This window comes from Pollachius pollachius (assembly GCF_949987615.1).
Source record: "Pollachius pollachius genome assembly, chromosome: 9".
Lineage (NCBI taxonomy): Eukaryota > Metazoa > Chordata > Actinopteri > Gadiformes > Gadidae > Pollachius > Pollachius pollachius.
This window is the reverse complement of record NC_136942.1, coordinates 5,223,501-5,249,363: the sequence shown is the minus strand read 5'-3', so window position 1 is coordinate 5,249,363 and position 25,863 is coordinate 5,223,501. Positions and strand designations below refer to the sequence as shown.

General features: G+C 45.5%; 3 protein-coding genes across 3 annotated transcripts; all 3 read left to right on the top strand.

Moving 5' to 3' along the window:
• Positions 1-1,021: 1,021 nt before the first annotated feature.
• On the top strand, positions 1,022-7,678 carry LOC307080146 (protein phosphatase 1 regulatory subunit 3A-like; the record flags this gene model as incomplete). Its single annotated transcript, XM_079742777.1, has 3 exons — positions 1,022-1,775; positions 6,900-7,281; positions 7,669-7,678. 3 exons carry the CDS (start codon positions 1,022-1,024, stop codon positions 7,676-7,678), a joined length of 1,146 nt encoding a protein of 381 aa, XP_079598903.1.
• Positions 7,679-9,031: 1,353 nt separating this feature from the next.
• On the top strand, positions 9,032-17,863 carry samtor (S-adenosylmethionine sensor upstream of mTORC1). Its single transcript, XM_079743803.1, has 5 exons — positions 9,032-10,167; positions 13,342-13,483; positions 14,113-14,241; positions 14,872-14,986; positions 15,397-17,863. The coding sequence occupies exons 1-5, from the start codon at positions 10,008-10,010 to the stop codon at positions 16,048-16,050; spliced, it is 1,200 nt and encodes a 399-aa protein (XP_079599929.1). The 5' UTR covers positions 9,032-10,007; the 3' UTR covers positions 16,051-17,863.
• Positions 17,864-18,377: 514 nt separating this feature from the next.
• LOC307080576 (transmembrane protein 168-like) lies at positions 18,378-23,578 on the top strand. Its single transcript, XM_079743345.1, has 4 exons — positions 18,378-20,275; positions 20,578-20,720; positions 21,088-21,362; positions 22,093-23,578. The coding sequence occupies exons 1-4, from the start codon at positions 19,145-19,147 to the stop codon at positions 22,656-22,658; spliced, it is 2,115 nt and encodes a 704-aa protein (XP_079599471.1). The 5' UTR covers positions 18,378-19,144; the 3' UTR covers positions 22,659-23,578.
• Positions 23,579-25,863: the final 2,285 nt, after the last annotated feature.

Sequence of the window (25,863 nt, the reverse complement as noted above, 5' to 3'; positions counted from 1 at the left end):
TCTCTCTCCCTCCCCCTCTCCCTCTCCCTCTCTCTCCCTCTCCCTCTCCCTCTCCCTCTCTCTCTCTCTCTCTCTCTCTCTCCCTCTCCCTCTCTCTATCTCCCTCTCCCTCTCTCTCTCTCTCTCCCTCTCTCTCTCCTATCTCTCTATCTCTCTGGCCCTAGCTCGCTCTCTTTGTCTCCTGTCATATCTTCCCCTCTTCCTCCCATCTCTCGGGTTAAATTTAGTAATTTAGCAGACACTTTTATCCGAAGTGACGTACAAGTGAAGCAGAGAATAATTCCATGTTTTTGGGGAGAACAGACGAGCAGGGAGCCCTGCAGCTCTTCACACTGCCGTTCACCTCCCTGCAACAGGTGTCGACTGACTGCTTTGGAGAACAATGAGTTATTCCCCGTTACATCTTATAATAAACCTTCTTTTGTTTTTTGTTATTTGACAGCTGGACTGTGAGTGCAATGTTCTTCATCAACGGTCTTGCTAACGGTCATTTGTAATTTACCGACCTTTGCATTGCCGTTTATTTATTTGTCAATCTAGTTTATTTATCTGATATACGAGGCTAACCTTAAAGTGGCCGTGGACCTTCTACTCTCTAAAAACTGCATTGAATGTTCCGGAATTTCAATGCCCTTTCATACTTGATCCCGTGACCTTTAAAAATAGGCCGGATTCAAGAGGCGACAACTCGAGTTTATAGACAGATCACAGAACTATCTTAAGTATGTGGTCCCCCGGAGCCCCAGAGGTAAACACATCACGTCTAGTCTTCCAACATCAATAAAATATAAGTTTAGTGCTAAGATACAAGCAACGAAAAAGATCTCCGTTGTCTCCACAAAACCCGGACGCTACTGTTCTGAGCTCCAGCCCTCTCTGTCCTATATATAGTGTTGGCCCACGCTACAATGCTATCTGTAACTGGACTCCGTGTATTAAGTCACAGCATGCTGAATGTCATCTGCCAGAAGTAGAGACGCTGCACTCTGACTCCCTCTCTCTCTCTGAGAGCCTGGCCTTCATGGAGTCTGCAGTGGTGGAACCGAGAACCTTTAGGCCCGCTAACCTCTTAGGGGTGCCGGGCCCGGGCTTCAGAACGCTGGACTCAGACGAAGATTACTGGGAGGAGGTCATCGGCATCAGGCCCAAGTCCTCTCCTCTCCCGCGGAGAAAGACATCCTCGTCCGAGGACGAGTGTGACGAGGCCCAGAGGGAACCCCCGTCGCCTGGCACCCGGAGAGTGAGCTTCGCGGACGCCAAGGGTCTCCGCTTGGAGCTGGTCAAGGAATTCGACAGCCGGGACTCCCCTAAGCCCCCGGGCTATGACGAGAGGCAGGCGGAAGGGCAGGAGGTGGAGCGGTACTCCTATGACCTGTCCTTCCCCAGCCCTGTCCCGGGGGCTCTGGAGGAGCTGGGAAAAAGAGTGAGGGACCAGAAGATAGAACTGGAGTCCATCGAGCTCCTCCCCGGGACCACGGCCCTGAGAGGCGTGGTGCGCGTCCTCAACGTCTCCTTCGACAAGACAGTGTTTGTCCGCACGAGTTTGGACGCCTGGGCCAGCCACTTTGACCTGCTGGCGGAGTACATGGAAGGCTCCGGCGATGGGGTGACGGACTGTTTCTCCTTCAAGCTGACCCTGGTCCCCCCGTTCGACGAGCGGGGAGCCAGGGTGGACTTGTGCCTGCGGTACGAGACTCCGGCGGGGACCTTCTGGGCCAACAACGACGGCAACAACTATGTGCTGTTCTGCCACCAGAGAGAGAAAGAAGAGGAAAGTAGGCTGCGGGAAGAATGTGTGTGCAGAAAAAGTTGCCTTAAGGCCGCAAGGTGAGTGCTGTTGCTGGAGCTATGCCTCAATCTAGGCATAGATTGAGGCATAGCTAAATTGAGGCTATGCCTCAATTTAGTCCCTAATGTGAACGTGAATCTGTGTTGAGGAGGTGGTCAGTGGGGATGATAGGGGGTAAAGTGTGTATTTATGTGTGTGTGTGTGTGTGTTTGTATCTGTGTGTTTGTGTGTGCATGGGTTTGTGTGTGTGTGTTTGTGTGTATGCGAGTGTGTGTGAATGCGATTGTGGGTATGTGTGTGCTCATTTGTATTTCTGAGTGTGTTGGCCGGGGGGCGCGTCGAGAGGCAAGACAGATTTGATGGAGAGCAGGCCGGTGTGTGCTTCTTTTGCCCCCTCCCCGGCCCACCGATGCCAGGCACAAGCCCTCCTTTCATGTTGGGGGGGTCTGATTGGATTCTGGTGTTTTGTCGATGTAGATTTGGTACATAGTAGTTCTGCGCATGCAGACGCTCACACAAGACAAACAATCTTGCGCTCTGTATCAGCTCGTTAGACTACTTTGGTTGCTTTATTAAATAGTTTGTAGGATAAGGGTTCTTATTAAGACCATGTAAGTGTATATGTGGGCAAAATTTGACTGGGGCTTAAATGGGACTGTAAAGGAGAAGCACATTGCAACTAGATATGAGAATCAGTGACATTTTAAACTTTGGGGTTGTTCAATGGCCTCTTTTTTTATCCCTTTTTTTTATTGCAATTATCACTAAAGGTAATCAATCCCGGCATTTTCTTACTTACAATTCACGCGATGTTAGCAGTTCTCTGTAGCATGAATCGGCAGAACACCGGCCAGGATTGACTTCCTGTCAGTGTGTTTTAAGGATCTTTCTTTACCTAAGGTCTCCCAGTGAGGGGAACCACTCAGTTCATCACTTTATCCATTATTACTTTGACTGATGCATTGCTTTATATTCAACAGGGCGTCTCACCCCCATGGGGTCCCAACCCCATGTTGAGGATTAGGTTTGAGGGTTCGGTTACAGGTTCGAACAAATTGTTTCAGGGTTCGGGTTTCTTATCTGGGTTAGGGTTCAGGGTTAAGATCTTGGTTCTAGTGTTTAGGTGTTCTAGTGTTCTAAGTGTTTGTGTTTCCTACTTGGATTACTTTTTAGGGTTTGGTTTTAGGGTTAGGGTTTCATTTCTATATTCTGTTTTAGGGATCAGTTTTTGGTTCTAGGGTTAAGGTTTCCTCTGGGGGTTAATGATTAGGGCCGTTTTTGGTTTTAGGGTTATTCTGAGGATAAGGTTTGAGTGGTTTAAAGTGGGTTTCCTATTACATTTAGGTCTTGGGTTTAGGATTTAGGTTTTGTATTTACACACACACACACACACACACACACACACACACACACACACACACACACACACACACACACACACACACACACACACACACACACGCACACCCACACACAGTGACCTCAAGGGACACATACATTCAAACATTTGTCATTGTAATTTATTTTATTTAACCAAAACCAAATTATTCTATTTTGTAATGCCATATGATGAGCACATCTTTGCTGTTTTAGTTTTATAATGCCCCATCAATCGATGGATCATTTCATCATCATTTATAACATACATATGGGATCATATGTGAATAAGTACAATGTGTTCTTGACTTTATTGAATAATTTCATTCACAGACAACACTTCACCACTGTTGACAATTCATCGTTGGAGGACAAAGTGCAATCAATAGAAAAAACTATTCCAGGTAATTCAGTGGGACTCATTTGGTAAACTAGTCTATGTCCTCGTCCGACTCAAACTATCTTCATACCACTGTCACTATCTGGCTACTTTCCAGTTGTGTCGAAACATGTAGAAGGTGTCCCTCAAGTTCCTGACTCCCATCCAGCCACCGCAGAGGAGGAGGGTCAAAAGTTAAAGGTCAGTTAAAATGGGGTCTCTCCTTTGATTTAATAATGAAACGGTTGTTGTTTAAGGTATAAGTGGGAAATTATTTGTGGATTTTTTTATTTTGCAAACCTTTTTAATGCCGTGCCATCTTCCATCTGCTGTTACCTATCTGTGGTTTCACACATTCAAACATACGGGAGAGAAGGTTGTCCGGGACTATAAGGGGAGTAGGGTGGTAGACCCCTAGGCAGAATGCCACATGCCTTATATTTAGAGCAGTAAATCAAAGCATACCAGCTGAATCATGATGACACTGGAGCATGTCTTGTTCCAACGATCGGCTGTTGAACCAGTTTGCAGTCTGAAGTGTACGGACAAGCTTCAGGTTCATAGTGATTGACTGATTAATGACTGAACTACCCATGACAATTTTAAATAAAAGCTTTGTATATCAAAATACAATTTATTGATCATGTCATGATGTTCAAACATAACACAACAGTTCATGCACTCGGCAGAAGCTCCTAAATATCCTCCCTTTTGACAAAGCATAGCATATCAACTAAAACAAAACTAAATCCATCAATCTCATTGTCATACAGATGGAGAGTAGCCAGAAGAATGCAAGCAGAAAGAGTCGACGCAGGGCAGCACGGCAGGCAAAGCTGAAGGACCTGTTCTCTTCGAAAGATCCCAAACCAGAGCAGGCTCACGATAAGGAAGCATCGCTTTTGGAGCCACCATCAGACAGTACGAAGCAGGGCGAACCCCTGGGGAAATCGTTTTTGGGCTCTCCGTCGTTTTCCAAAAGCTCTTCCGCCGATCCAAAACGTGACATCTCACCAGCACAGAGCGGAGAATCTTCCAAGGCAGAGAAATCTGAGAGCGTAGACACTGTCCAACCTCTGAGTGCAAAAAGGAGAGAGGTGACAGCAGCGACACATGCCAGACAACCACATTCAGAGGAGGAACGGGAACAGAGGCAGCACTCTGCTGCATTTAGAACAGGGGAAAACGGACATAGGCCATTGCAGAGTATGAGACGAAGAGATGATGTCTGTATTGTCCACAACACAGGAGAGGAATCACATAGCGATGTCCGTTTGACAGACCACCAAGAAGGCCCTGTCAACGCACCCGGTAGCTTTACGTTCGGGACCGTGCTGGCTCCCCTCTACCCGCTGGTGTGTGGCCAGGTGAAAAGTGAGGATCGCAACCTGGCTGATCAATTGAAATCATTGAGAGAACCTTCATGGATGGGAGCCTCAATGGAAAACAGCATGTTGACGGGTTCGACAAAAAACGACGAGGAATCTTCTGGGATCAGCCCAGATCCGTTCAAGCCTCATCTGAATGATACCGATAGAACTGTTCCGATAGAGGGAAAATTGTGTGTAAGCGTGGTTGCAGACACAAGCACAAACCCTACAGATTTCGACTGTCAGGAATCAGAGCATGAATGCACAGAGGCACCAAATAATCCCCAGCCCACCACGGATGAAGACATGACTCCTTCAGATGTAAACAATGAGAAGTCGAACGCATGCACCACCAGAGCGGGTTTAAATCACCAGGGGAACGCTGAAAAAGGCCCTCAGGCCCTTGGGTGTCAATTGCAGAATCTGTATGAAAAGCAAATAATGGAAGATGCAGCAGAGGCTGAAACAGAAGCAGAGGAAGTATTTTCGTATATTCAGACGCAATTGAACCCAACGCAGCCACCCTCACAACCGAAAGTCCCGCAGGAAACCAGTCATACCGCGCCACTGCCACACTTGCCTCTGTTGGTGTCAGCGTGTGAAAACAAAGCACTGGAGCAACAGCTCTGCTTTGAGGTGGCGGCGGTAGACTTCATTTGCACAGGCGAGTTGAATGAACAGGATGGTGTTCCGCCTACTGAGGCTGTGTCAACAACTCATATGTACCCGGAACAGGGCAGAGAAAGAGAGCACCTGGAGGAGCTGGATCCTAAATGTTTTATGAGTCCTGTTACGTTTGAGGCCGCTGATTTATCTGTCGGGGAAAAAAGTATCCCAGAGTTGGAAGCTGGGCATGGAGGTTCTGCTATCGACCTCAGCCAGGAGACCCTGAAAGCATCACTTGAGGATGGTGAAGAACCGGACAACGGAGGGAGTGAATCAACAAACAATATAGAGGAAGGAGATATAACCCCTACAGTTGAATTTGAGGACAGTGTGGATGTATCTGAGTTTATCAAAGTGAATAAAACCCCTTGTACACACCCAGACATGTTGGCTGAAGAAATTGGACTAACACTGGTAGAAGAAACTGTTTATATGCAATCAGAGGCTGAACGCTGCGCAAGTGAAGATGCAGCCACAAAAAAGGACTACCTCAGGCCAGATGAAGAGAGAGGCGAGGACAGAAACTGGGAAATGATGGTCAAAGAAGAGGAAAACAATGCATTAGGCGAAGAGGTCATGAGCAAAGAGGCTGATGAAAATGGTGAGAGAGAGAACGACAAGCTGAAAGAAAACCAAACGATCACAGAGCAACAACCTTTGGAGAAGGCGGTGGGCTGTGAAAAGAGAGAGCCAACTAATACAGGGTCTGATGGACAAAAAGGTTTTGATTCGACTGAAGTGAAAAGCCAAGTTGAAGTTGAAACTGTGAAGGAACCCCTCGTTTTGGAGGAACAGGACGCGGAAGAGAAAAAGGTTAAGAAAGATGCTGATAATGACACAGAGAACCAGCATGATGTATTGGAGGGAATAAGGAACAAAGAGAAGGAAAACCTAGCTGAAACAGACATTGAAACTCAGGTAGAAGTGGAAGATCAGGCAGAGAGAATTTCCGCCACCGAGGAGAGTCATGGAGCAGGGGAAGAGGGGGTGGCAGTGGAGACGGTTGAGGAGAGTGTGGTCGGAACAGCGAAAGAAGAGAGAAACAAAGAGACGGCGAGGCCAGAGATTGGGTCACACGCTGGTCAAAGGCAAGTGGAGAGCGATCCATCAACGCCAGTGAGCAATGTGCACGAGTGTGAGGTAGAAAGGGTAATAGACAAAGAAAACTCCCCGAATAATGAAACCACAAATTTCCCGACTGAAATGGAGTTTATCTCAGAAGAAGAGGTGCGAAGCATCACTTACAGATTACACCTTGCAAGCGGCCAATCAAAAGCACTTCCTGAATCGTCCCGATGTGGAAGTGATTCGTGGGCAGCGGACAAAGGGTCACGCGCCTCGACCGATGAGCCGGAATGGGATGTAACGGCCGAGGAGAGGGAGGTGGACAGCAGCTCAAGCGACACTCCATCGGATGAAGAGATAGAGTTGGACATGCACCGCCTGCGGGCAGCGCCATCGCCCCAAACTCTCAGAAGCTTCCCCAGAGATCGTGGCTCACGTGCGGGTAAAAGACTCTCGATAGACGGACCAAAGCTCCTGTCTTCGTTCATGCCATCCATCAGTGAATCTGTGAATGAGGAACAGCTCACAAGGATCCCGGACAAGCCAGAAAAGAAGGAAGTAGAGAAGTTCCAGGCCGACTCTGGACAATTTCCAACACAGGACAATCAGGAATATGGAGGCGTAAACACTGCAGAGTGGACGTCCAAATTATCTTGCAGTAATATCTTAAAGGCACTGTTATACATCACCATGTGTGCTTTATTTGTAGTTGTCGGATACCATTATGATTTCCTTGCGTGTTTTGCTCTTTACTTGTTGTCCATATTTTGGCTGTATTGCCGAGCTGACAGTCAGTTGGAAACAACAATGTTCTAAACTAGATTATAGGGTGCAATATGAATGTAGAATTATAATCAGAGGTCATACATAGATATTCTGAGCTTATCAGCGAAGCAATGAATTTTACAAAGGTCCGATCACTACTGTAGAGCTGTGTTTGTTTGCATCCCTATATTAAAGCTGCAGTAGGTATGATTTTTTTCTTGGAGTGTAGAAACATCCCCATCCACAATCCCTCACAGTACACTGTGAGGGATTTTCCTTCACCAGTTAAACAGCCGGGCAGGGTTTTTCCATTCTAACATTTCACAACGAGGCTCTGCCTATTTGTTTATGTAACATACTGCAGCTTTAATCACTGACTTTTGTTTAATAACTTTTTCATAATCCATGAATATAAAAAGAAACATAATCCTGATCATGATGTAAGATATATTTCACTTTGTGTATGTATCTGATTACTTTAATTTAACTTTGGATTTAACTTTGAGGCCTTGATCTTGAAGTGAATGTCCAACAGGTTATTTTAATGTGCTATATATTCCCTGTGGAAGAACATGAATCCATGCAATTTTGTCAAAATGCAGTTTGTTAAAATCATGACACATAACTCACACCCCTTCTGTATTTATCATGTATGATGAACCGTAAAACGAATTCCTGTGTCAACAAAGCAAACACTGTGGACCATTGTGAAATTATCAGCATAACAGAGTTGGGTACAATGCAATGTAAATGGAGATGTATAGATATATATATATATAGATGTACTAGTATATGAAATTGTATCTCCCTAGTTCATATATATATATATAAATAAATATATACAATTATTTAAGTCTTTGTTTTAATATCTACAATATGAATAAATGTTACAAAAAAAATTTGTGCTACAAATCTACCTACAACAAAGAAACACAAGAAAAGCTAATGATGGAAAGGAGAAATCAAGGTTTAGCTAATTAAACCACATACGCCAATAATCTGTGACCACTGTCATAAAGACAGGTACACTCAGCCACTATCAAGCAAATTGTATATGTAGTTAACAAATTCATTTTATTAGTATTTACGGCAAATAACAATAGTAATAGTTCAATAGAGTATTGGCAAAAAGTTCATTCGTGGCATTTTGTGCTGTGTTTATTTGTGGTTGTGAGAGTAAAGCTAAACCACCACATTTTTTATTTTCTCTATTATGTTGGCTTTCTGGATAACCTAGTTAGGAAACTGGGAATATATATTCTAAACCCTCAACTACCTCAATCCTTATTTCTTCCCTGGGAAATAATTGGACAGAAAGAAAGCAAGAATAAGCGGTTTTCCATAACAAACTGGATCTTAGCCAAGTATGTGCATTTCTGGCATCTCTTTTCAGGCTGGGAAGAAGTGTAATATTGATATGCTGTTTCATATACATAAGCAATTTACCTTGAATGACCCCACAAGATTCAAGGCACCTCATAGAATGTCCCTTGAAATAAACAACTTGTGTTGCGATTTAGATGCTTTGTTTTATATATTTTTATTCAAATTAATTTCCAATGATATGGGCTGCAGCTGGACAGCTGGAAAAAAAGGTCTTTACTCTCTGAGGACCTCCAACCAATTCTTGAAAGAATCATCACTCCCACAAGTCAACTAAAGTATGCAAACAAATTTTAAAATAAAATGGCTATTTCGAGCAACATCAAGTGAAAAACATGTTTTTCAGTCAGGCTAAATGAGCTTCTGTTTTTTGTTGTTGACTGCATGGTGTTATTATATATAATTACTTTAAATACACCGTTTTTAGTGACAATTTGTTATAAAAGGCCCAACTGTACTTCATTAACATCCCACCATGATGACTCAAACTCTATATTATTTTGAGCCACTTTGCCAGTCTATAAACAGCCTGCCATGTGTTGACATGGCGTCAAATGCTATCAGTTGAAAAGGATTTGTGGAAATAGAATATCTTCAGATATAGCCTACAGACTTCAAATACGGCAGCTTAAAGGTTAAATAAACAGCAGAAGTCCTAAAAAGTGTTACAAGTGTGTATCACTTAAATTAGTCATACTCAAAACCAATAGAGGGCAGCACGTACCTCGATGTTGCAAAGCGGACGAACATCGTTTGAACCCAATAAATAAAGAATATGTTGGGAAGTTTGAGGAATACGTTTGAGCTTGAACAACGTCCCTATTTACATTCAGAAAATGCTTTTTGTTTTGTGTTTTAAATTTCAAATGAATTTATCTAAAAATGTGACGGTGGAAGCGGCAAGGTTGCTTCTGAGGTAATTAAAACTCTTAACTTCTACATTCAATATAATAATGGGACTAACGGGGTAAAAAATACATTCAACATTGATGCTGAGATTTGACGGAGGCCGCACAAACAGCTGTTCATCTGACAGGGGCGGTGTCCTCTCTCCGCTCGCTGATTGGTTGTAGGGCTGTCAATTTGGCAGCGTGTTCTGAAAACCAAGCAATCACCTTGCGCGTTGTTGGCCGGTGCGCCGGTTTGCCGCCGGTGTCTGACTGGATTTCAGCCGGGACAGGGGCAGGAGAGGCAGCAACGCTTGTGCAGTGCTATGGACCTTACGAACAATGTCGAGACAGGAGATATAGAAAACCACCGGGAGCCGCTGTCCATGCCGATCCCACAAGACACGCCGTGCAAGAGGGAGCAGGAGAAGCTTTCCGGGGTGGTGAAGAACGTCCACAGAAAACTGCGGAGGAAATACAAGGAAGGTAAACGAGTCCACATAGCCGACTGGCTCTGGCACATGCGGGACTCGGGGAGCTGGTGTTGATTAACCAACCAGACACAATGGATGGGACTATTTTTTTTTTAGATCGCTGAGTTATCGAAGATTATGTTTAGGTTGGTGCTAATGGTGTAGCATAAGTGCAGTGTTGATGTACACTAGCAGTGGCTCGCCACAGCAGCACAGCTTACCCTTTTCAGAGGCAAAGCAGACAGGGGAACAGCGTGGGTTGCGATCAGACAGGGCCTAGGAGAAACTCAGCCTGAACGTGATCCTAAAATGTGATGTCGCTGCTGTAACAGTACAAGAAAAATGATTACAAGATAGAGGGCCTAGTAGCGAAACGACGGATCCATTCCCCCCTCACAGGCCCCACAAGAGGAACCAAAACATTGATATGTTGCCCTAGCGTGTTCGCCATTGATAGTTGAAGAGCTGTTGGGAGCTTGCTCTTAATAGTAACACAGTATCACAACACTTCTGTTTATAATGAAGTTGTTAAAATGTTCTGTTCTGAACTCACATCCCCTGAAAACACAGTGCGCCATGGCATGAGATGTTGATGTTGGCAAACGTTGTTAACCAAAAGTCAGGATGAAGCCAGTGACTTGTCCAGGCTCCCCCTCTCATCACTGTGTGGTCTTCCATTACAGATCCCTCTGTTATTATAAAGGCACCGTAGGGACCATCCAACTCCGTTCTCGGTCAAAGTACTCAGGGTGCCTGGAGCAGGTCAGAGATGGAGGGGGAGGGGGAGGAGGTATTCTGACAAACACCTATAATGCAAGCAGGAAACGGCTCTAGATAAGCAGATCGGTGCCTCGGTGTAAACAAGTGGCAAAACAACACGGCCAGAAACAACAAACGGGGCAGAATAATTTGTTAGCTTTGAGGAAAACAGCCCATTATACTCGGAGGCCTTGCTTCAAACATTTAATTCATTGAATTGAATGATCTAAAACTGGGATTAAAATTTGCGTATACAGTTGAGCTGGACTGGACCCTATGATGTGCTTTGTTTTGTCCCTATTTTTAAGTGACAACTGTTTGCAACATACATCATGGGTAGTAGGTAATGTACATAAAAAAAAGTAGAGGTCTGTCTTTGTCCCTGTGAATGCTTTTTTAAAAAGCTTACACTACATGTGTGTACTTTATGTATTTTTTTTACCACGACTTACCAACTGATATTTCTGCAGTGGTGTTTCAGTGTGCTTCACTGTTGGTAGGCACAGCTGACAGCTTACATTCCTAAACAGATTCAGTGCTCATCCACACGGAGGCATTACGCTTCTGTTAATTGCACCCAGACATAATTTCTACAGGGAATGCTCGTTCCTTCCGACTTGGCAGATCAGTGTAGCAGGTTTGAATCACTATTGTCTCCTTCAAGACGGGGAAAAAGCTAAGGAATGAGGAAAAATACCAAACATCCATTGTTGATCTTAAGAAGGACATTTTTCGCTGACCTTATTCATTTGAGGGTTTACTTTGTGCTTTGGTAACTGATGAAGGGTGTGATTCATGTCACTATGAAGACAGAATGTCTACCATTGTGCTTACCAACACCACACAATACTTTATTAATCCTTTAGAGGGAAACAAGATTCCACCACATACACGCATATGATGTAACAATCAAGAAAAAACAACCACCACAGCTTTTTTGCACTACTGCCATGTTTACAGTGCTATTTGCACAGCAGTCTATCACAAATAACTTGTATACAACCTAATCCAATGTGTTTATTTTATTCTTGTGGCGTTTATTATATGCCATGTATGCCCCTTTGTAACCCCCCCCCCCCTTCCGGTCTTGTCAAAGCTGCAGCCCTCCTTTCGTTTTAAATATCATGTGCCTGCCTATCGTGTTAATGGCAATAAAGTTGAATTGAATTGACAGTTGGGAAACAAAAAGCCCCTCAGCATTCAGAGCAGATATCAGAAGAGGCTGGGCTAAAGGGCTTTGGTCTGGCCAGTTGTAAAGAATCTTTGTCCCTCCACTAATCTCATTTTGGTTGTTTACTGCCTCGTACAGGGCTGCATACTCATAGAAAATAATTTGGTTGTAAGTGAAGGCACTGCCGAGGGGTGAAACCAGGCAAGAGCCGCTCCACCGCACTCTCATTTTTAGATAAAAAGTACGCTCAGCGTCAGGTCGAGGAATGTAGAGAAGATAAAAAGGCCTGTATATTTTGGACTTGACCCTTATTGCGGCTCAAAATACAGTTCACGTTTGTTTTCCTTCAAACATCCTAGATGCCAGCAGTGTTGAGCAGAGAGCTAGGTGACTGTACCGCCCGGCAGTTCCTCCTACTCTGAAGACTGTCACGGTATCTGCTTTGTGGGCCACTATTTTCACGGGCCTTCATTTGTCCCTACCCCTAACCCTAGCCTACATATCCTACTTTTTCACTGAAATGGTTGCGCTGCAACAGCCAAGTCCATGCAGTTTCCTCCCCAGTCAGCCTTAACAGCGTGCGGCCCAAGCCTCATCATGAGGCCTCATGACAGGCTAATGGGTAAAGCGTGATCCGGTAGGGCCATGACCAGATACAGACCAAGTGGTCAGGCTATAAGGACACTGCCGCCACTGCGCTTCTCGTTGTCCTTTCATTTCTGCAAATCGGCTTGTCATTTTTACGGTCATGAGACGTTGGCCGTCCATTGCTCAACATGTTAGGAGCCACTGCCCGACGGGATTTGGTACACCTTGTTTTTGTTTTTCTTTATTCACATCCGCAAAGTGAATCATTTGCGGATTTGTTTTTGCCCAACGGGGAAACAGTTGCACTTCTGTTACTCTCAGCTGAAGTAGGAGCTGGGAGGGGGCTCTGGGGGTGGGGTAATGGTTAAGCAACAGCAGGCCGCGGACTTCCCAGCCTCTGCTCTCTTTTTCTCTTCATACTCAAAAGGACTACTTCCATATTTCTGAAACCCAAAGAGGACCGCGGCCGACACCAAGCTCAGCTGTTCAGACCTTCAGTACGCAACTTTAGTTTGTTGTCAACACGCCACCGATCCCATCACTTGAGTGTCTTGTTTACCAGTTATTACAGTAATAGCCGTTGTTATTATGTACTAGGTAGCACCGGTAGCACTTAAGGTTTTCCTGGCAAACTAATGTCTTCTGTCACGTCTCTCTTTATGTCGGCAGTGGGGGACTTTGAGAAGATTTGGCGGGAGCACTGCGAGGATGAGCGCACTCTCAGCGAGTACGCACTGGCCATGAAGAACCTGGCTGACCACCACTGGGCCAACAAGTGCGAGGGCGAAGGACGCATCGAGTGGTGTCGCAGGTACGGCTTGCGTCCCGTAAGGGAAACCCATTGGACCAACGCTAAGAGGCAGGATAGTGTCAAGGGTTGATTACTGTTCCAGGTTGATGCAACGCAGGGGGGTTACAGACCCGTTACGTCCTTGCGGACCCTCCTTGCGTCCACCGGGCGCAAGGAGGGCCTGACGTGCGCCTCCCAGAAAATGTTAACCTTCCGTCGAGGTGCCACAGCAGCAAGGGCCGCGATTGGTCCGCTCACTAAAACCCGACGCAGGACCAAAACAGGTTCACGACTGCGTCGAAGCGTCTGCGTGGTCATTGGTTTGCGTGAACCTTGGACCATAATCAGCTCATAATCAGTCGGCTACCGGCTGCTCAACTCCCAGCTGCAAGGTCCTCGGTTTCGATTGACTCCCTTTTTGAAAAATGTATTCTTATCCCTTACATGCTTCTTAATCACCTGTATCTGCATTCCCTGTAAGTCGCTTTCGATGAGAGCCTCTGCTAAATGAGTAAATGGTTACAGATTGGGACAACCCTCCGTGTCCTCATTATGACCACACTCACCTGCCTCCAGGGGGTCTGGTTCTTCTCCATCTTCACGGGTCACCAGGAGAGAAGGAGTGAAGCTCTGCTCTGGTTGGTTCTCAGGGTTTGCCAGGAGTATTTCCTGGACGGTGGGATGAAGAGAATGCTTGAGAAGGATGAAAAGAATGCCAGACTGGCTGCAGTGCAGGCCGCGGTGTCTCTCAGTGCCCAGCCTAGCACACCTTTACCCAGGTGAGTTAATCCACCCCAGCCTGCTAATTGTTAGCCCTAGCCGGAGTAACGTTAGTCTTCAACTTGTCTACCCTAACACAATGTTTATATAAAGTATTGTGCTCTACTCATCTGTGTTTAATCTAATTTGAAGGTTACCGGTGTTTAATTCAGTGTGACTGTGTTATCTGCAGTTCAGTGTTTAATCCAGTGTGAATGTGTTCTCGTCAATTCCGTGTCTCACCGGTGTTTAATCCGGTGTGAATGTTTTATCAGCAGTGCGCTGTCTCACCGGTGTTTAATCCAGTGTGAATGTGTTTTCTTCAATTCTGTGTTTAATCCAGTGTGAATGTTTTCTCTTCAGTTCTGTGTCTCACCGGTGTTTAATCCAGTGTGATTGTGTTCTCTTCAATTCTGTGTTTAATCCGGTGTGAATGTGTTATCTGCAGTTTGGTGTTTAATCCAGTGGGAAGGTGTTATCTGCAGTTCGGTGTTTAATCCAGTGTGAATTTTACCGGTGTTTAATCCAGTGTGAATGTTACCGGTGTTTAATCCGGTGTGAATGTGTTATCTGCAGTTCAGTGTTTAATCCAGTGTGAAGGTGTTATCTGCAGTTCGGTGTTTAATCAAGTATGAATGTGTTCCCTTCAGTTCTGTGTCTCACCGGGGGAAGATGCGCCTGCTGGATGTGGGAAGCTGCTTCAACCCCTTCCTGGAGTTTGACGAGTTCCTCACCGTCGGTATAGACATCGTGCCTGCAGTCGAGGTACGAATCACCACCATGCTGGTCGGAGAATCCACGTATGTTATTGTAAGGCCGGGTAGTGTAGTGGCTAGGGTGTTCTAGCACTTGGTCTGTGGTCCTGGGGGTTCACCCCCGAATGTCTCCCGAGGTCTCACCTGTAGGCGTCCTTTAGATGCCTACCTGCTCTTTAAAGGGGAACCGTCACGCTTGGCTCTTTTCTAATATATAAGAGTACTGCTTCTTGGTAAAACACACGTGTAACACTGTGTCCGCAAAGAAAAAGGGGAAGTACTCTCTGATATAAGAAAATATCAGGTTGTGACAGTTCCCCTTTAACAACATGTATCTGACGTCCCTACAGCAGAAGCCTAACGGTATTCTTTTGTGCTTGTCCTCCCCTGACCTGCCGGTTCTCCCACCCGCGCGCCCAGAGTGTGTACAAGTGCGACTTCCTCAACCTGCAGCTCCAGCAGCCCCTCCAGCTGGCGGGCGACGCGGTGGAGGCCTTCCTCCGCCTGCTCCACAGCCCCATCGACGCCCTGCCGGCGCAGCTGTTCCACGTAGTGGTCTTCTCCCTGCTCCTCTCCTACTTCCCCTCGCCCTACCAGCGCTGGATCTGCTGCAAGAAGGCCCACGAGCTGCTGGCGCTGCACGGCCTGCTGCTGATCATCACGCCCGACTCCTCCCACCAGAACCGCCACGCCCTCATGATGCGCAGCTGGCGCGTGGCGGTGGAGTCGCTGGGCTTCCGGCGCTGCAAGTACGTCAAGTTCTCCCACATGCACCTGCTGGCGTTCCGCAAGGTGTCGCTGGCCACCAGCAGCGACCTGGTGTCGCAGAACTACCCGGAGATGCTCTACATCCCGCAGGACTTCAACGCCGCCGACGAGGAGGAGGGCGGCGGGGAGGCGGAGCCGCCGCCGCCGCCGCCGCCGCCGCGCTCGGAGCTGGAGGACGACCAGCTGGCGTGGGGCTTCGCCGAGCTGCCCGACGCGCCCTGCGACTCGGACTCCTCGGGGGACAGCCAGAGCGGCTCGGTGCCGGGGTTCCACGAGCTGGAAGACCCCATCCTGCTCCAGAGCTAGGCTGGGTTGAGGTGACCACCACCACCACCACCACCACCACCACCACCACCACAAGGTGTACCCCACCCCTTGTCTCTGAAGCGTGTCTTCTACTGCTGCGCTGCCAAATGAAAACTGCTGCATTTTATCTTCTCCTCCCATGTCTCCCCCCCCCCCCGAAACAATGCAGTTTGCACAGAACGAAAGAAAGAAGTTTACAGATTATTTTGTCTTATCAAGACATGAACACAAACACACACACATATGCAAACACGCACACACACACACGTATACATTACATATGATAAGATTGATATATTTTAATAAATAGCTAGGTTTTCTAAGAGCGTCGAGATATTGAGCTGCCCCACTCCCATCCTTGTTTCCATTTCAAGTCCTATTGCACATGTGCTTGTTTTAGAAAAAAAAAAGAAACGTTTAACAAGCTTACAGGGCAGACTTCACTAGGGCAAGAGTCCAACAAAAAAAGCTTTCAGTGTGAGAGTGTAATGGAGGCTAAAGATGAGTGACTGATGATAGAATCTTTATCACATTCTGTCATTCCTGCACCTAGATTTCTTGAAATTCAAAAAATGTCTGCATCGAAAAAACAAAAACAAAAGTGCTTTGCTAAAAGTATGAGAATCTCAAAGACCCGACGCATTGCGCGTTGTGCAGTATAAAATGGAACACCGTTTTATTTAATGTGGCATTCATTTTATGTCTGAATTTGTATGTTTTACAATAAAGCTGTGTTTGTAGCATTTTTAAAAGTTTCAGAACCACGCGCTAGGATTGTGTTCTAGATGTACTATTGTGAAACTGCATTTACTCTGTGGCGTAGGTACGAGAATCTCAACTAACCTTCCACCTTCTTGCTGTTCTTAGAAATAGTAACAATATAAAATTGTTTCCTAGTAGAATTTAATAACTTTTGTGTAGTCAAGTAAAAGAGAAGCACATTACTTCAAATCAGTATCTATAGATGTAAACGGTATATTCTTTGAGACTATTTCATAACCTAATGTGGAAATTCTTGCCTTAGGTTATGACCTTTTGATCTGAACTTTGTAAATTCAAAGTACTTCATAGTAGTGGTGGGATATGTGCCAATTAGCTTTTTTTCCTGAATATTTCTTAGTCATAAACAAGCCTTAGAGGCAAATTTATGTTAGCAATAGCCAACAAAGTCTAATCTAATCTTTGATAGAAAAAAAAACAACACTAGCTTGAAATGTCGTGTGAAGGCCTGTACTGTGTTCCCTTTAACAGGCAACGAGTGGCGGAAGTTGTGTGTGTTAAATAAGAGTGATTGTTGAATTTTGAATTCATGCTGTCACAGCTTGCTGATAGCACTTTACTTTTAATATCTACAAGGGCACTTTCAGGCCGATTCATCTCCATGTCCTAAACATGACCGTGTTCATTATAGAATATCCAATCTTCTGAGGTGCCTTCTCCATGTTTGTGTTGGAAACCTATTCACACTCCCTTGAAAAGTATTTATGAATATATGAACACCCTTTGTGAAATTCTACGTTGTCCAAAGTTGATTGTTAAAATATATTGTTGGTTTACAGGATAGGTTTTCCGCATTTAATAACTACTACTGCATTCCCTCTGGTCTTTCGCCAGCAAATACGAATCTCTGCTGATATCACCTGTATTTTCACTGTACTGACGAGAAAAAAAGTGATCTTATTTTGTGATAAGTGGTTGCATTTGTCTTCCAGTGTTGACATTGGTCCGCTTGCATTACAACAATGCTTTACAAAGTATTTTGACATTGCAGAACAAGGTGTGCTTATGGTTCCATTTTTATAAAGTATTGTACATGTCATGTGTCCGTGTCTCATTAGTTGTCTCCATCTACATAAGAACCACTATCTAAGGTTCAATTCACATTATAGATTGAGTGGTCCCGATTCCGATTTGAGACCCATCACATAAAAAATAATAATACATGATGGAAAATTATTTGGTACCTCATCCGACACTTGTCTGCCACTAATAACCAACCAACACAGTCAAACTTGAGCGGAGCTTGACCCTTGACCCCGGCTCAGGTCCGGCCCCGCCCCCAACTCATTCATTCAACTTGGTAGCACAGGTTCGACTGCTGCTGCTATTCAGCAGCGGAGAACCCGTTTGCGTGTCAAGCCTCGGGTTTGACTGCTGTAAAGAAGTAATATATCCGCACGTGATAATGTCATTTTGCCCGAGCCATAGCGGAAAACCGGTTCTACCTAAACGCAACGCAGCGAGCATGCCATCTGCACACGCTTTCTTTCGTTTTCGTCTTTGACAAAGTCATGATGACCGGTTTTTGATAAAAAACGAAAACGAAGATAAAAAAAATCTTAACAAATTATTTCCTACAACCCTCCATGTGTTCAACATGTCCGTACCTCTGTGCTGATTGAAGTGTTTTTACTGCAGCATTTTGTAATAATTAGCTGTTAAAGGTGCCTTATGCCTATTTTTTCACCCCTCACAATCTACAAGTATGACCACCGACCAAATATCAACGAGCTCTTGGTGTTGCAATGGAAAGACGCCAGGGGAGAGCCGTCTCCGTGGGAAGACACTTTCAATAGGTGTCAAGATCAACTTCTGACAACGTCATACACAGCCGTCTCGTGAGCGCATCTGAGAAAGTTTGTCGTTTTACACGGAGAGCAGGGTTTGTGCCCTATGAAACCCAATATGTGTGTTATTACGTTTTGAGACGAACATAACTTGACTCTACGCTCTTGCCGTAGCCACTCGGACGGATGTCATCTGACCAAAACTTTCGGCGCACTTAACTTACTTCAGGAAGCGACGTTACTTTACGAGTGACACTTTGCCGGCATTGATGGAACGGCTTTGGGCTATTGCTCATCATGCACGAAAATGAAACGGCCATTTGCGTCACATCAGATGGCCCCGTCCTCCGTCAAATAGCCAACATTAAAAGTTAGGTTAGCTACTCATGCTAATCGATGACCTGTCAGATCTAACTCCATAAAGGCTGGCCATGGCTCACCTAACAGACGCAGAATCAAGACCATTGCTTTAAAATGACACGGTGAGCCGACGTTTTCTTCGAGGTCGTGTGCTGCACGGAGAGGGCATGTGCCGCTTTATGCGCTACGGCGTCACCCACTGCCTGCGCGCAGCCATGGCCCGGCTGCAAGAGGTCCGTGGAGAGGCGACCATCCGCTCCTCCATACGGGCCCTGGACTATCTGTCCCGCGTCAATCTGCTGGTGGCGATCTGCCTCGGGATATATGCACGATGGGAAATCAGCCAAGAGGCCAACATGCTCATCATCTTCGTTTTGGCCCTCGCTGGCCTCGGATTAGCGATTGTACTTCACTGTTACTTCCACATGGAGAAAGTAAGCCAAAGTCTGATCCACCTGTGGCTGGGGTCTCTGTTGGGTCTCCTGTGCTTCGTGGGTAGTCCTGCCCTCGACCACGGCGTGATGGAGCAGACCACCAACTACTTGCTCTTGACTAGTACGGTTCTCAGAACTCTCTGGGCTCTGCTGGAGCGGATATGCGGATGCGCGAAGTACCGTCCGGCTTTCCTCACCACGGCGGAGCGGATGGAGCTGGTCGGCTTTGGCATCGTGTCATTCGCGGTCAGCAGTTCTCCGAGTGTGGCGGTGTTTGTGGGTGCGCTGGCGGTACTGATGGTCGTTCTTCGGGTGAAAGCTCTCCTCACAATTCCCAACCTAATCGGGTTCGCCTTCGTCGGCGAATTCCTGTTCATCAAGGTCCCGGACGTGTCCACCAACCAGTTTGCCTTGGCGTGTTTCTTGAGCCAACTCATGTGCGACCCTCTACTCGACTACTACTTCAGCGGCTCGTCTCTGACCGAGCGCTGGCAGCCGTTCCTAGCGGCTCGAGGCTGGCGACGGCTGTCCCTCCTTCCCCTACTGCTGGTGGTGGAGGTGACGTTCCTCGTTCTGGCCGCGTCTAGGCTGTCGGACGGGGGCCAGTTGTACCTGATGATTCCAGCCTTCGTGGTCTGCATGCTCTTCTGGGGCATCATCCACCTGGTGTTCTTAATCACCTTATGGGGCTTCCACACCAAAATCAGCGCCTGCCAGAGAGTGTGCATGGCCCAGGGGTCAGGGTTCAACAGTCTAGACAAGGTCATGGCATCCAAAGGCGTGCGACACTTCTGCCTCATCTCACAACGCCTCGTTCTATTGACGCTGCTGTCCACCCTCATTTTGGCAGCTCTGGCATGGATGGTAGGCTGAATGATTGCATACAATATAATGCATTTTGCCCCCATTTTACAACCAGTTGTGAGGTTAGTCACTGAGTCATTTAAAGCGTCTACATTTCAAAATTTTGGGGACATCACAAATTGGAGTGGCCAGCCGGATGTGGGATGGGTGGCTCCAATCAACCAGTTGATACAGTCCACAAGGTCCTTAGTCAATACATCTGATATCTCACATTTGGTGGTAAAATAGGGGCCCTTTTTGCACATTTGGTTTCAGCCTGAAGTTTTCCTGACTTGAAAGTGACTCCCTGTCTCTCTCCCCAGTCGGTCCGCAGCCTCTCCATCAGCATGTCCCTGCTGGTGCTGCTCTTGGAGTCCCTGTTTCACGGGCTTTTCCACGAGTTGGGCAACAGTCTGGGGGGAACCTGCGTGGGCTACGCTGTGGTCATCCCCACTAATTACTGCAGGTAGTCGGTGCCCACACATAAGCTGTCCTACACCTTTTAGAATGCCAGCCAATGACTTCATCTATGAACAGTATAGGAAAAAGCAGTAAAAAGATATTTTAGGATTGGTAGGATATAAGATTGGACATTATCTCATTCCTCTTTAGAAAGCTTCAACACCCCTCTGTAGGCAAACATCTGGAAATTGATTTGCTTAAAATATCTTAATCACATTTTTTGGAGACTCACACTCTTTGAATACTATATACCATTTTGCTGTGCATCAACAACGCAAGAGCTCAAAACCAAGTGAGCAGCCATGAGTTGAGAGAAGGGATTGCCTCAGCCTCCTCCAAAAGCTCACCGTCCCTCCTCCACCCCCATCCAGCCTCGACGGCCAGCCCATGCTGCTGCCCCCGGACCAGGTGCAGCAGCTCAACCAGCGCTCCACGGACATGCTGAACAAGGTGCAGCTCTTCTTCGCCCACCACATGATCGAGAACTTCGGCTGCGACTACTCCACCAGCGGGCTGAGCCTGGAGGCCATGCAGGCCAAGCTGCGCAGCTTCCTGGAGCAGCGGACGGCCGACGGCCCGCGCCACGACACCTACGTGGTGTACTACAGCGGACACACGCACCGCTCCGGGGAATGGGCTCTGGCAGGTGAGCGGGACTGAGGACCACGTGCATTTGAGGCGCCCTGTGGTGCTGGTGACTCTATAAAGTCTGAAATGAATTGCCGAAAGGTTTTTACAAATCATGGAGGGTTGGCGAAATTATTGTAGCGCTGCAACTAGTAACGATTGTTTTCGTAGTTGATTACTCGAATAGTTATTTTGCACTTAATAATTTTAGACTATAGCAAATGCCCTCAAACTCTGAAAAAGTCTAAAGTGGTTCATTAAATGTGCTTGCTTTATCTTACTACCAACCAAGAAAAGGTAAACATTTCCTTTTATAATTATCGATGAACCAAATATGTAAATTCAACTGCAACATTAAGCACCAAATGTTTGATAAATGGCTTTAAAGCTTATCAAAAGAAACAATTCATTTTCGGGCGATCGACAGTGAATCTTACAGCATTCAGCTCTGATAACGTGAAATATTCAAAGTGCTACAGTAGCTAAACCTACGAGTAGTATGAGCTCTTATTTGTATACGTGGCAGAGCTGAACTATTCAATTATTTTACATTCGTTTGAAACCCTGACAACCTTTCCTATTTATTTATCAACGATGCACATAATTGATCAATGGCATTTCAAATGACCATACGCGTTATATTCCTTAGCTCTTACACTCACTTGTTGTGTAGTTGTATTTAGGTCGAGGTTCATTAGACCGTAACGTGTCGTTGTCTCCTTCGGTGTGACATCCACCTGGCCGTCCAGGTGGAGACACCCTGCAGCTGGACCAGATCATCAAGTGGTGGCGGAAGAAGAATGCCGGGGCCTGCTCCCGTCTCATCCTGGTTCTTGACGTGGACAACGCCCTTCCCTGGGCCAAGGAGGTGTGCCGCGTCGAGGTGGGCCGTGAGGACTCCGGCCTCTATGTGGCGGTGCAGGGCGCCACCCTCTCGCCCGCCTCCGACCCAGAGGTGCAGGATGCCGGCCAGCTCGGGGACTTCACCCACCGCTGGGTGGAGTTCAACTGCAACCCCGGCGCCGACATTCGCTGGTCGGAGCCGGGCCGCCCCGTGTCGGCCGTCTACGGCGTGTCCCACCACTGGGGCGACTACTCGCTGCACCTGCCCACCGAGGGCGACGTCAACAGACACTGGCAGACCTACTTCCCCAGAGTCACCTACCCCGTGGTCCGGCTGGCGCTGTGGGCCTGCGGCCTGGACGTGTTCTGGGGCTGCGGCGTCCTCCAACGGTACCTGCGGAGGCTCAAGCTGAACTGGTTCCCGCCCGCTATCCTAGACACGGGCCAGGGCTTCAAGCTGGTCAGGTCCTAGCCCCCTGCACTCGGTTAAAGGCATGGATCTTAAGAGTCAAGGAGATTAGAGTGTTTGTAAAGAAAACCCAAACAGAATGGATGAGTATGTTTTATGACTTTTAGAGTACAGACCGTTTGGTTACGTCGTTAATTTACAAAGGCGGTTCGCGAAATGAGATCGGCACAACAAGTTACTGATTGGGGTTTTAGTGTGATCACTTATTTCATTGTTTTGGTTTTTATGTTTGCGCACATGCAAGTTAAACTTTGTTTGGGATCTTGATGTCACCACCGACTAAAGAGCATACACATATGTAGGTTACAATATGGGCTCAATTGAATTGCAATGTTGTATTCGACATGATCCGTTATCTCCTGGCATTCACTTAGACCAGTGCCTTCTTTTGTATTGTAGTATCACCAAAGAACTAGTAACAAACTTGCTTTGACTAAAGCCAGTCATTCGACAGCCTTGTGACGCCATACTCCTTGTAAACACACTGTTCTGTAACAGTTTATAGCTTCTCCAAAGGCACACCTGCACAGCTTTTGCTTATTTAATACATGTATAATATGTGTATGGATTCCTCTTGGGAATCCAACAACCGATTCTATTTGGAACAAACTTTAAAGTGAATGTATTTTGTAAAGAGTCCCAGATTCCCTGCTACCAGTATATAGTAAGTGCAATGGGTTAATGAAAATACACCCAATCTACTTTCTCCAATTAAATACTTTCTAAATATATTTTATGCTTTTGGGGATACCTTTTATAACTATTCCAACTTCAGGGAATTCCAGGAAAACCTTTAATAATTGCACTAGACGCAGTTTTTGTAAGACTTATATTCACATGAGTGTCTTTGTTAAAAGGGTGTTATTTGTAATTGGCATGCATGCGTATTCAAAATGACATTTGCTAAATTGAGACCGCTATGCAATAAAGAACTGATTTAAAAATCTCTGCAATTATTTATCCAATTGGCCCCTAATACAGTGGGATACACTGCCATCATGTGGCATAAAATCAGTAAATACTTACTTTTTAAGTCCAGGCACCACAGGCAATTTATCCTAGTTTTTGTTTATTTTATTGAAAACATTATAAAATAAGGTACAGCAGCATTTCATATTTGTATTTCCATCTAGGACAGTCACTTGTAACTAACCAAGTCCAAAAAAAAAAAAAAAAAGCTTAAGCTTGTCTGATCGTCAAGGAGATGGGACCAGGGATTTGTTTTGTGTAATTGAAAAGAAAGGGAGCCCCCTCCCCTGCAGAACTCTGTGTACACCATTGCCATTTCTATATAGTTAGTTGCATTACACAATGTGCAGACAATTGCTGTTTTAAAGTCACTAACAATGCAGAGACAATCAGAGTCAATATTGAGTGCAATTTGGAATATTCCTCAATATTTAATCCCCGGTCCCAAGTCTACTCATTAGAACATTGTAAATTCTCAATTGGACAGAATTACACAGCACAGTAGAACGACCACAGACTGACACTTCAGATATTTAGAAATTGTAGTTATTTAGTTACACATTATTAAAAGAAAAAGGGGGCCAAATATGTAATGAATAAATGGCTATGCAATATATACAGTGCAGCTTTTTCTTTGGCCAGTGTAAACTTAAAAAAATGCTTAAAAATATATCCTTCCTCTCAGAATATAGCATGTCAGACTAAAAAGAAAATGGATTCCTTTACCTCGTCCTAAAACGTATTGACTACAAACTCTAAGCAGAGAAAGACTAGAAAGACTACTTTGAACACAATAGTTTCAGATTACATCCTTTAGAAAATAATAAATGGCATCGATCCAATGACTGGATCTGCAGTTGGGTTCATGTTACACACACAAACACACACCGGATACAAGGTATGTACTAGCTCAAAACCGATTACTCAATGGCGAAACGACCTGTAGAACGGTCTTTTTAAATCTTTGGAAAACAATGTTTTTTGTTTTTATTCTGACAAACTTGCAATTAGAACCACGCATAGTACACATTGAATCAAAGTTCCAATCAAATGCTATACGTTATATGTTGCTGCTTCTTTATTCATATTTGCCTATTTGCTAATCTTCTGATTTAAAACCAGTTGACATCAAGTTATTACGTTCCTTTTTTAGACTTCTAAATCTAATCATAGGATTAACCAGACGGCCCATTTAATGCAACTGTACACATTCAAGCTATGCCTAGTTCCACTCGTGCTTTTAAAGCTATTTAATGCAGTGTCAGAGCTTCCCTTCTTATAATCGTACATTTTGCTTTGACAAGGATTATGCCAATAGTCCCTGTCCGTTCACCCTAATAATGAGTTTGTTTTAACACAACCGAAGAATCCAAATGAAAAAACAGCTCATTGTTAAAAGATGGCTCCTGTATCACGTATGGCTTAAGAATGAGCTCCAAGCTTTGGTAGACTGCAGGTGGTGCATGGCAAAGCTAAAAAGTGTAAGTATAATGGCGACTCCTTCTCCCTTTCCAACAACCCATACTCTTTAATACCGAATGGATCCCATGCACTATGCCTGTTTACAAAGTCAGTTCAAAACCAGGATTTGCTCAAATACTCCATATAGAAGGGCACAGAAGCAAGCACATGGCATACCTCTAGAGAACCACAAAGTGAAGTGCGTATGGTCATAACGACACATCCTAACTGGAGAACCGTAATTTAGCTTAGCGATGAGCGTGTGATTGCCCTGGATGTGTTCCTTAAAGCGATGCAGATTTCTCATGACTAACTTTACTAAGACAAGACTTGAGGCCAAACTATATAGTGCCCACCATCGACCTATCCAAAAAAAGGTAGGCAGCAAAACGAAAAAAACGCTTACACATATGACGGCCAAAGCTATCACTCCTAAAGCACGTTTACATACATACCATTAAATAAGACACAGGTTTAATTTAATTTTACAAACTATTGCTGTCCTCTTTTCAAGAACAAAAGCCAAAGAAGTTTATGTTTGTTTTTCAACCATGTTCCACTCGTAGTCTGAAAGTGATCGGGACCATGGAAAGGGCAGAAAGCCCTGCTTAGTGTGAGTCAACAGCTGAGACCATCAACTCTGTGTAAACCATAACTGTGAATGTAGGACCGAGAAACACTGCTGACAAGGTATTTAAAATGAAAAGAAAATGTTCAAATGACAAACACCCAATTGAGGAGCACAAAAACAAAAAGGAAAATACAAACAATTCTAAAT